We start from the raw sequence: 12213 nt of genomic DNA, 5'->3' as shown, positions 1-12213 counted from the left end.
GAAAGGCACACTCTGGTTCACTACCAAAGGCTGAGGGCCATCTGCACACAGGTGACCCTCCCAGGCACTCACCAGTAGCTTCCTCATAAAATTCAACTGCACGGTTCAGATACCAACCTCGAGCAGATCAAAGAATGTAATATTTGCTTCCTCAACAGCACACATTGGTCGGCATGTGGAGCTGGGGCTGCTGCTAGTCCAGATAACTCTGATTGTAATAGAAGGTGTTGGGGAGGTCCTAAATATGAAGGAAAAAGGAAAAAAAGAAGGAAACCTAGTAGTATTTATATCAAGAATTTGGTGCATCAGATTACTAATCATGGAGTCCCTAAGTGGTGGAAATTGTTAACATGCTCAGCTACTAACGAAAACGATGGCGGTTCGAGTCCACCCAGAAACACCTCAGAAGAAAAGCCTGGTGCTCTACTTCCTCCTCCCCCCAAAAATCAGCCATGACAAACCCTATGGAGCAGAGTTCTACTCTGACACACATGGGATTGTCATGAGTCAAAATCAACTCGACAGCAACTGCTTGTTCTGTTTTTTTATTCAGGTGTCCTGCATACTATCTCAAGGTTGATTACAGAGAAATATGACATAGCTCAGAACCAAACCAAAAAGGCTGTGGCAAGTATTCTAGTGAGAAGTTTCCAATGGCAGAGTGAAGCATATTTAAAGCCATCTATTAAAACCTATGCCCAACTCAGGCATGGATTCAGAAGATTAACCCAACAGGAGAATCAAATTTATAGTGTTTTCTAATGGTGCCTCTTCCATGAGAAAGACTTCAGCTTACACTGCCTTAGTTGCACCTGGGGCTCCAGCCAGAAAGAACCCAGTGTGTTCTTTGTAGGGGGCGCTAGACTGTTCAGTAATAACTCATTTGTGATGGGCCCGGCCATAGAGGAGAGGCCTCTCTTATAATAACTGCTTCTCATGTTTGGTACATTCAAAACCTGGCAGGAAAAGAGGGGCTGGAAACTACGTCCAGCAAGGATGAGAGCCAATAAGTGGTGTCACCTCCATGTGGCACTGCAACAGGACTGTGTTTACAGTTGTCATCCACCACTCATCTGTCAGTTTGTCATGCTATCGTGGTTTGTGCATTGCTTTGATTCTGGAAGCTATGCCACCGATATCTCAAATACCAGCAGGGTCACCCAAGGTGGACAGGTTTCAGTGGAGCTTTCAGACTAAGACAGACTAGGAAGAAAGGTCTGGAGATCTGAATATCAGCCAGTGAAAACCACCTGAAACTATGGCCCCCAGATGCCCTGTTAACCCAGAACAAAAACCATTCCCAAAGCCCACTCTTCTGACAAATATTAGACAGGACTCTAAAACAAAAAATAATACACACAAAGAAAGTGCTTCTTAGTTCAATCAGCTATATGAGACTAAATGTACAGCTCCTGTCCAAAGGTGTGATGAGAAACCAGGAAGGGACAGGAATGGGACAAATGGACACAGGAAACCTGGGGTGGAAAGGGGGAGGGTTCTGTCACATTGTGGGGACTGCAACCAACGTCACAAAACAATATGTGTATAAATTTTTGAATGAGAAACAAACTTGAGCTGTAAATTTTCACCTAAAGCACAATTAAAAAAAAAAAAAAAACCTATGGATCACAACAGAATATTGTCTGATGTAGTGCTGGAAGATGAATGAGCCCCTCAGGTGGGAAGGCACTCAAGACATGCAACGGCCAAAACAATGGACTTCAGCATTCCAACGACTGTGAAGATGGCGACGTTCCGTTCCGGTGTACATGAGGTTGCCATGAATTGGAGCTGACTCCATGCCAACTAAAAATACAGTTGTCATGGAGGTCTCAACCTGGCTGAGGAGCCATCATGAGCCCAATAGGAGGGACTTGGCCAAAGCCAGCAGGACCAGAGAACTCAGACACCTGTGTGCTGTCTCAGCTGTAATTCTAGGTTCCTTTCTTCGGAATACCCCCTCAAGCAAAAACAGTTTCGCTTCAGGTAGGTCAACATGAATGTCTTGTTTTCTGGCTGTTCTACCTTGTGAGACCAATTCTCTCTCTGAGCAGGACTCCCAATGCCTGTTGCCCAGAGTCTGCTCTGAGTTGGCATTGCTTTTCTAGACATGGGGGTGTGGATGATTGGGGGTTGAGGAGGGTGGGACAGAGGCCCTGTAGCTAAGAGGGCAGGGTACGGTCCTATGAGGCCTGGATTGTTACTCACTTACATGGTGGCCATTCCAGGGCCTCTGTGTTTGGTTTTTCAGTTCAACTGACATTGACTCCTAGTGTCCAAAACATGCTGGAACCTCAAAAGGCTCACTGTCTTGAAGACAACAGCCTCACCCTTGTGAGCCATATGGAGTAATATATGTGCCAGGGGCTTTGCTCTTGTGAAAATACAATACAAATGTTACTTGATATTGTCACCTTGACTCTCTGCTCTGACCCACTGACTGGCTGCCAAACTCTATGTATCCATTCCCCAGGCTCTCTCTTCACATTTCTCTGACTGTCTGAGTCACCTGCGCAGGACCAAAAGCTGGAAATGACCTCCATGTTCTTTTCAACTATGCTGTCCCTCCCAAATCTTCTCTCACCCAGAATAGACATCCTAAGTTATTTCAACCATTCCTAATGTGGTATATTTTCTAGGCAGTTGCTTCTCGTGTTTTCTTTATATCTCTTTAGTTCTTAATGTAGTAATATTCTTTAAAAAAATAAAAATAAAAAAAAGTCTGCCTGTCTTAGTTAGTTAAGGTCCAGAGCCCAGGTCAAAGATTTAGAGGACACCATCAAAAAGGGCTAGCATGGTATACGGGCAGGGGGTGAATTACATTCACAGACCTAAGACCATGAGACATAGGAACCCATTCTCTACCCAGGGTCTTACTTTGCTCAAATTTAAGAGCATCTTTTGTTTTTAGGAAGGAAAGCCATTCCTTTCTACCCAAAGACTCTGGCCAGAGCTTTGCCCATGCCATAGCCTCTGGTTTGTTGCAGTTGAGGACCAAGGATGCAACCCTCTGGCTGAACCGGAGGTAGGAGGTAAAAGACAGGAGCTCTGGCATAGGATAGAAGCCCCAGACCTGTTCTTATTTACTTTTTTTGTTCTCTGAATTTATTCACAGGCCATAGAAGGGAAATAATAATTACATCTCCCATGGTAGTATATTGTTGTTGTTGTTGTTAGCTGCCATCGAGTCAGCCCCCAACTCACGGTGACTTCATGCACAATGAAATAAAACGCTGCCCAGTCCTGTGCCATCCCCATGATGGCTTGCAGATAGGTCCATTATGATCCATAGGGGTTTTATTGGCTGATGTTCAGAAGCAGATCACCAGGCCTTTCTTCCTAGTCTTAGTCCAGAAGCCCTGCTGAAGCCTGTTCTGCATCATAGCAACATGGAAGCCACTGACAGACAGGTGGTGTACAGACATGAGATACATTGGCCAGGAACTGAACCTGGATCTCCTGTATGCAAGGCAAGAATTCTACCACTGAACCACTACTGCCTCACAAATGAAGATTTATCTTTAATTACATTACAGCACATTTACTTATAAATTAAATTCCTAAATCAAGTCTCAAAAATAAACTTCAAAATTCTTCATCAGTTTACCCTGGTGTTGGAGAAAATTGTTCTGCTGCAGCTGCAAAGAACAACTTTTCCTCACACCACTCCAGTAAGAATTTCATACTGAGATGTCCCACTTTGAAATGAGCCGCACAGAAGACAGACACGATCCTGAACAACCAAAACAAATTCCTCCTCTAAAAGAAAGAATATCGTTAGAAAAATGGATTCTGGAGGCCATAGCCTTTGGGTCATACGTCTAGTAGACTGGGTCACAAACCTTCTAGCGGGACCCGTACTCCCCAGTACTGCCAGCAGCAAAGACAAAGAGGCTGGAATAGGCAAGGTGACACAGTCAGATGTCCTAGAGTGTGGGTTTCCCATGCAAAGGAGCCCTCATTGATTTTCCTTACTCTAAAGTTCTAGCTAGTGGCTACATTGGTGATTTTTACAATCTTAGTTTGGACCTGGGACTTACGTTTAATGTGCGCTGCTGGCTCCGCACACTGCCCTGCTTCATGTTCTGTTATGGTTGCCCTACCTCAGTCTGCTCTCTGGAATGTTAGGGCAGTAGTTTGAGACCTGGTAGGGAGATGCCTTGTAACAGAGAAGAGCATGGGTGCCCACCCTGCATTTGCTTCCCTCTTCTATGATTGCCATGCTAGAACAAAATATAAATTTGACCTCATCACTTCCCTGCTTAAAACTCTCCCAGTACTACCCGCTGCCAAGAGATAAAGCCAAATGCCTTCACATGGCTCACAGGGCTCCAAACTTCCTGCAGCTTTTCCTGCTCCTCCCTTCCCTCTGCTGTGTTTCCCATTGGGCACTGCCCTTTGCTGCCCTTCCCTGTGAGAGGGCTATACTTCTCCCCAACCACCTGGCAGCTGTCATATGTGCCACTTCCTAGTAGAAGTTTTAAGAGCCTTCGAGATGTTCTGCCATTTCTTTTTCTCCTGCCCAACAACGGTCGGTTCTTACTCCTTTAGCCAGAATCCCAGAATGAAGCCATCATGGGTTACAGAACCAATTCTGGACCACAGCTGACATGAAAGGAAACCTTTGCTATTATAAAACGCTGAAAATAAAATTGTTTGTTACTTAGTATAGCCTATCAAAGTTGGCTAAAACACCTACTTACCAAGAATTACGTACTTTTCCCAAAGCATTCTATATTTTTCACATGCCTGACTTTCTCCTTAATGCTTCTTCTTGTTGGGATGATATCCTTCCCTTTCTCTACCTAACAAAGTTCTCCTTAACTTCTACAGCCCAATTCCAATCCTGCCTTGACTCCTCAGCCATAATTAGTAGCTCCTTTATGGATTCCCTTGAAGTTTGTTCTATGCTGGTGTTATCTGACTCAGCGCTTGTATTATAGTTGTCTCCTGCACCGGACTTTAAGTTCCTTGAGATGAGGAATTCTATTTATTAGCCTTAGTAACCCCGAGATCACTGCTAAGCATAGAGCAGACTTCTACCAATTGTTGGGATTTTTTTTTTTTTTTTTTTTTTTTGGAGGGAAAGGATAGTGAGGGAGAGAGATTACAAATAAACAGTAAAGCAAGAGTCAAGGCCAGGTATACTGGAGGATGATCAGAGAAAACTGTGATTAATTTAGCAGTTCTTTGCAACATTCATGGGCCATCACCATCAACTACACTTTGAACAATGACATAGAGAGACAATGATTTGCATCAATTAAAATACTGGAACCGAAAGAATAATGAGGAAGAACAATAAAACATCTACATTTACCCCATCTTTCGTTTTCCTTTAAGAAATGAAAAATTACATTTGCTCTTTGTATACTGAAATGTTTACTTTTAGTTAGAATAAGTAAAACCATAGATTTCAGAAATAGTATGACATTATTGAATCCAAAATTCCTAGTCTTAGTCCAGAAGGCCAAATAAATTTATAATTATGTTAACATATTTTAATTTTTTTATTGTGATTTAGGTGAAAGCTTACAGAGCAAATTAGTTTCTCATTCAACAGTTAATACATAAATTGTTTTGTGACACTGGTTGCCAACACCATGATTTTGTCAACACTCTCCCCTTCTCCACCCCAGTTTCCCTGTTTCCATTTGTCCAGTGTTCCTGTTCCTTCCTGCCTTCTCGTCTTTGATTTTGGGCTGGTGTGCCCATTAGTCTCATATACACAATTAAACTATGAAGCATGACCCTCACACATGTTATTGTTGATCCTATAGACCTGTCTAATCTTTGTCTGAAAGGTAAATCTCAGGAGTGGCTTCAGTACTGAGTTAAAAGAGTATCCAAGGGCCATACTTTTGGGTTTCTCCAGTCTCAGACCTGGTCTTTGTTTTTTTTTTTTTTTCTTTTTTGTGAATTCGAATTTTGTTCTACATTTTTCTCTTCTCTGTCCAGGACTCTTTATTATGATCCTTGCCAGAGTAGGCGGTGGTGGTAATGGAGCACCATCTAATTGTTCTGGGCTCAGTCTGGTGGAGGTTGTGGTAGTTGTTGTCCATTAGGCCTTTGGGCTAATCTTTCCCTTGTGTCTTCGGCCTTCTTCATTCTCTTTTGCCCCAGCCAGGATGGGACCTGTAGATGTACCTTAGATGGCTATTCACAGGCTTTTAAGACCCCAGACGCTACTCACTACAGTCAGATGTGGAACATTTCCATTATAGACTACATTATGCCAACTGAGCTAGATGTCCCCCAAGACAATTGTCCCCAGCCCTCAGTCCAGTAGTTGTCTTTCAGGGCATTTGGATGTGTCTATGAAGCTTCTACGACTTTGCCCTGGTCAAGCTGTGCTAACTTCTCCAGTATTGTGTACTCTCTTACCCTTCACCAAAGCATATTTTAAATTTTTGATTGTCTAATGCTGTTGTTTTAAAACCCATATGCGATAGATTCTTGAAATAGCCAACTCTGTACTATCTGGTGGTTCAGTGGTAGAATTCTCACCTTCCATGTGGGAGGCCTGGGTTCAATTCCTGGCCAATGCACCTCAAGTGCAGCCAACACCTATCTGTCAGTGGAGGCTTGCATGTTGCTATGATGCTGAACAGGGTTCAGCAAAGCTTCCAGGCTAAGATGGATTAGGAAGAAAGGCCTAGTGATCTACTTCCAAAAATCAGCCAATAAAAATACTGTGGGTCACAATGTCAGATATACAACCAATCATAGGGATGGCCAGAACCAGATAGTGTTTCCTTCTGTTGTGCACGGGGTCACCATGAGCCAGGGGCCAAGCTGACAGCAGCTGAGGAAAATAACATAGAATCTAGTATGTGTGCCCAGTTAAGGCTCAATACATTTCCAGATTTTATAAGAATGATAGTGACCGTATGAAATGGGGTCCCCATCTGTGCTCTCTTGTATGGCTCCCAATATTCTGGGTTAAATTGTCATTCTAATTGGTCTGATTCTGCAAATTAGCTTCAAAATATAATTCTTTTCCCATAATGATTGAACATTCTATACCTTCTTCTCAGTCTCGCACACCACAGAGAGGCCTTGACTAGGTAGATGCAGGACCATGTAAGGACAAGCCAAGCTTGACATCTGACTGATTCTTGGTAAGTCCTATTTGCATGTTCAGAAAGACATGATCTTAGCCATGGTTTATTGACATACCTGTTTGCACAGTTACCCCAATCTGGAGGAGCTGGTGTTTTCCCATTAACACAGCTTAGCATTGTTTCACTAGTTGGTTTCAAAACATTCTATAAGAAAAAAAAAAAAATTCAAGAGTTGCTTATAAAAACCTAGTACACTTGGGAAAGTAAAATGATTTCATTCAAATAGTAGTTCCTTTTTTTACTCTGTGCCAGGCACTTTAACGGGCACTAGGAAACAGCCAAGAACAATAGACAATCCCTCTGTTCTCATGAAGCTGACATTCAACTGGAAGAAGCCAGAAAACAAACAAACAAAACCAAACCTGTTGCCACCAAGGTGATTCCGACTCATAGCAAACCTATAGGACAGAGCAGAACTGCCAAGAAACAGCTTGTGGATTTGAACTGCCTTTTTGGTTTGCAGCTGTAGCTGTAGCTGTAGCTCTTAACCACTACGCCACCAGGGCTCCAGAAAAAAAAAACAAACAAGTAGATATAAAATCCATCTGTGATGGTAGCATAGTGCTGAGAGGAAGAATATAGCAAAGTAAAGGACTTGAGAGTCTGGGGGTGGGTGCCATTTTTATGCAGACAGACCAGGAAAGATCTCTCTATGTGGTGATATTTGACAGAGAGCCAAAGGAACAGAAATACTGAGGAGTGCAGAGGACAGAGCCCTGAAGTGTCCAGGTGAGCATTCCAGGGAGAGGAAACAGCAAGGTCAAAGTTGCTGGCATGAAGGCACACTTGCCCTGTGTGAAGCATATCGAGGATGTCAGCGTGGCTGCAACTATAAGTTTCGGCTCCAAGACAGCATGGGAGATGGAGTCAGAGAAATAAAGGAGGCCAGATATCAGCCTTGCAGGTCTGGAGACTTTGAGTTTTATTCTGGAGAAGATGGAGAGTTTTGAGCACAAAAGTGATTTAATCTGACTTCTGTTTTACAAGCATTTGTTGGCTGCTATATTGAAAAAAAGACTGCGGGAGGCAATAATCTTAACAATGAGTGTCCTGAATTGATTCTGAGGACTTTGGAATTGATTTTCTACTCTGGTTAGTTTTAAATGCACTGTTGACTCTATTTGCAGTAGTAAAGAGGGTTCTAGTAGTTTATGGCATGATGCGGCAATGTTGTTGTTGCTGTTAGGCGCCGTTGAGTCAGTTCCGACTCATAGCAACCCTATGTACAACAGAAAACATTGTCCATTCCTGCACCATCCTCACAATCATTGCTGTTTGAGCCCATGGTTGCAGTCTTACTGTATTTTGTTGACCCTCTACTTTACCAAGCATGATATCCTTCTCCAGGTACTAGTCCTTCCTAACTACATGTCCAAAATAAGTGAGATGGAGTCTCATCATCCTCACTCCTAAGGAGCATTCTGGTTGTACTTTTTTACAAGACAAATTTCTTCATTCTTTTGGCAGTTCACGGTATGTTCAATATTCTTCACCAACACCATTAATTCAAATGTATCAATTCTTCTTCAGTCTTCCTTATTCATTGTCCAACTTTCTCATGCATATGAGATGACTGAAAATACCATGGCTTGGGTCAGGCACACTTTAGTTCTCAAAGTGACATCTTTGCTTTTTAACAATTGAAAGAAGTCTTTTGCAGCAGATTTGTCCAATTGCAATACGTTGTTTGATTTCTTTGCTGCTGCTTCCATGGGTGTTGATTGTGAATCCAAGTAAGATGAAATCCTTGACAGCTTCAATCTTTTCTCTGTTTATCATGATGTTGCTTATTAGTTCAAATGTGAATATTTTTGTTTTCTTTATGTTGAGGTGTAATCCATAGTGAAGGCTATAGTCATTAATCTTTATCAGTGTTTCAAGTAAGTGTTATCTGCATATCACAGGCTATTAATTAGCCTTCCTCTAATCCTGATGCCATATTCTTCATTATATAGTCCACCTTCTCAGATTATTTGCTCAGCATACAGATTGAAAAAGTATGGTGAAAGGATGCAATGCTGATGTGCGCCTTCTTTGATTTTAAACCATACAGTATCCCGTTGTTCTGTTCAAATGACTGCTTCTTGGTCTATGTACAGGTTCCACTGAGCACAATCAAGTGTTCTGGAATTCGCATTCTTTGAAATGTTATCCATAATTTGTTATGATCTACACAGTCAGATGCCTTTGCATAGTCAATAAAACACAGGTAAACATCTTTCTGGCAAAATTTCTGGCAATAGATACATGCAAAATATCACGGTAAAACACTCCTAATCAAATATCTAGAAACCCTGGTGGTGTAGTGGTTAAGTGCTATGGCTGCTAACCAAGAGGTCAGCAGTTCCAATCTGCCAGGCACTCCTTGGAAACTCTATGGGGCAGTTCTCTTCTGTCCTATAGGGTAGCTATGCGTCGGAGTCAACTCGACGGCAGTTGGTTTGGGTTTTTTGGGGGGAATCAAATATCTACAAAAGGCAAAGTTCTGGGTGGCCATGTATTTGATACATTGGGGTATTCTGTCAAACAAATAAGTATGACATTGGCTGGTTGCTCTTCACTATGCTGGAGAAAGTTTGGAGTCCTTTTACAAATCTATAACTGCAGACACCAGGTGTGTCAGCCTCCAAGAGAAGAAGATGTGAAGGTGTTAAAAAGGCCAAGGTGAAGACTGGCAGATGTTGGCTCACAGATCAGGACTATGGAGCACACTCACCACAGGGTGAGCCTAGTGCTCCCATCCCTTCTTCTTTGATTGTCCTCCCCACAACCCACCGCATGTCTGGGCAGCCCAGTCCCAGACTGACCCCAGCCAGGCCCCTCCTCTGCCTGCTGGTAAATTGCCCAAGACCTGGGATTTCGGAACTCAGGCTGAGAAAGATGGGTCAGTCTTCAGCCTATTGTCCATCGGCTATTTCCTGTAGATATATTAAACCTAGGAGCTGTGGCAGCTACACGTCACCGCGGACCCTGAAAAGAGCAGTGAGCTGGTTAGCAGCAAGAGAGAAATGGAGAGTGGAGGTGAATTCAGAGAGCTGGCAGCATTTGAATCCCTGTGCCCATGAATCCCTAGGCTTCAGACAACATGCCTGTCTCCAGTTTCCAGAATCCTTTCAATAGATTTTTTTCTTTTGTTGAAGCAATTCTCTAATAATACAATTTTAGAGCTAAGAATTTCTTCAGCAACACTTTGCATTCAATAAAAAACCCTCTTCTACTCTGTCCTATAGGGTCGCTATGAGTCAGAATTGACTCGACGGCAGTGGGTTTGTTTTTAAGAATTATAAATGTTCTTATTAAATCTAAGCTAAATTATAACCTTCTAGATTTAGCACGAGGCCTTTTTGAAAAATATTGTGGTGAAATATATGTAGTAAAAAGTTTGCCATTTTCACCATTTTTAAGTGTACAAGTCAATGATATTAAATATATTCATCATGCTATGCCACAATCACCACTATCCATTTCCAAAAGTTTTATATCATCTCAAACAGAAACTCAGTATCCCTTCAGCAATAACTCTCATTCTCTCTTCTCCCAGTCCCTGATAACCACTAATAAACTTTTGTATCTATGCATTTGCCCATTCTAGATATTTCATATAAGTGGAATCATAAACTACTTGTCCTTTTGTTTCTGACTTAATTCACTCAGCAGGTTGTCCATTTTGTAGCATATATCAGAATTTCAATATCATTCTGTGGATAATATTCCATTATATAGATACATCACATTTTGTTTATTCACTCATCTGTTGATGGATTCTGGGTTGTTCCCAACTTTCCGGTAATTTGAATGATGCTATAATGAACATAGGTGTACGGGGATCTGTTTGAGTCCCTGCTTTCAGGTCTCTTGGGTACATACCAAGGAATAGAATTGTTGGGTTATACGGTAATTCTACACTTGCGTTTTTGAGGAACTGCCAAACTGTTTTCCACATGCACCTTTTTACATTCCCACCAGCAATGTACAAGGGTCCAATTTCTCCACATCCTGGCCAACATTTTTTAGTTTCTATTTTTTTCTCTGATAATACCCATCCTAGTGGCACTGTGTGTAGCAGGAGTAAGGTGATATATCATTGTGGACAGGGTCACTATGAGTCAGAATCGATTCAATGGCAATGGGTTTGGTTTTTTTTGATTAATGATTAATGACCTTCAGCATTTTTTCAGGTGCTTATTTGCCATTTTTTATACCTTCTTTGGAGAATTACCTCTTCAAGTCATATGCCCATCTTTTTTTTTAATTGGGTTCCTTTTCTTTTTTGTTTTCTTGATTTGTAGGAGTTCTTTGTATGTCCTCGATATTAAACCCTTATCAGATATATGACTCCCAAATATTCTCTCCCAGTCTGTAGGTTTTCTCTTCACTTTCTTGATAATGTCCTTTGATACACAAAAGTTTTCCATTTTGAGTAAGTCTAATTTATCTATTTTTTTTCTTTTGTTGCTCTTTTTTTTTTTTGCTTTTGTTATCACATCTAAGAATCTATTGTCAAAAACAAGAGCTTAAAGTTGTATCCTATGTTTTCTTTTAGGAGTTTTATTTATGGTTTTAGTTTTTATATTTAGGTCATTGATCCACTTTGAGCTAGTTTCCGTATATGGTATATGGTATATATGGTAAATTTTGTGTACGGTATTGGTCCAACTTCCTTCTTTTCCATGTAGAGATCCAGTTGTCCCAGCATCATTTGTTGAAGAGATTATTCTTTTCCCATTGGATAGACTTGTTGCCTTTGTCAAAAATCAACTGACAGACAGGCGAGGCCAAGATGGCGGACTAGGTGGACGCTACCGCGGATCCCTCTTGCAACAAAGACTCGGAAAAACAAGTGAATCGATCACATACATAACAATCTACGAACTCTGAACAACAAACACAGATTTAGAGACGGAGAACAAACAAATATGGGGAGGCAGTGATTGTTTTCAGAGCCTAGAGCCAGCGTACCAGTGAGGTGACCTTCGGAGCCCGATTCGGGGCAGAGCCCAGGGGGGCAGACGGCACAGACAAGGGGCCCAGCCCTAGCCCCCGAACTCATTCCGGGAGGGGGCCCAACCGGTTCGCGCGGGCTGCGTGG

General features: G+C 42.0%; 1 protein-coding gene across 1 annotated transcript in view; it reads right to left on the bottom strand.

The window, feature by feature from the left end:
- PKD1L1 (polycystin 1 like 1, transient receptor potential channel interacting) overlaps positions 1 to 12213 on the bottom strand; it is a 193459-nt gene that overhangs the window by 155454 nt on the left and 25792 nt on the right. The window contains exons 2-3 of the mRNA XM_049893068.1: positions 7180 to 7268; positions 118 to 238 (exon numbers count right to left, since the gene is read on the bottom strand). Of these exons, the coding sequence (XP_049749025.1) occupies positions 118 to 238; positions 7180 to 7268 (210 nt within the window). The remainder of the gene's footprint in view (positions 1 to 117; positions 239 to 7179; positions 7269 to 12213) is intronic.

The sequence above is a fragment of the Elephas maximus genome, chromosome 8 (genome assembly GCF_024166365.1).
Source record: "Elephas maximus indicus isolate mEleMax1 chromosome 8, mEleMax1 primary haplotype, whole genome shotgun sequence".
Lineage (NCBI taxonomy): Eukaryota > Metazoa > Chordata > Mammalia > Proboscidea > Elephantidae > Elephas > Elephas maximus.
This window is presented reverse-complemented; position numbering and strand designations above follow the sequence as displayed.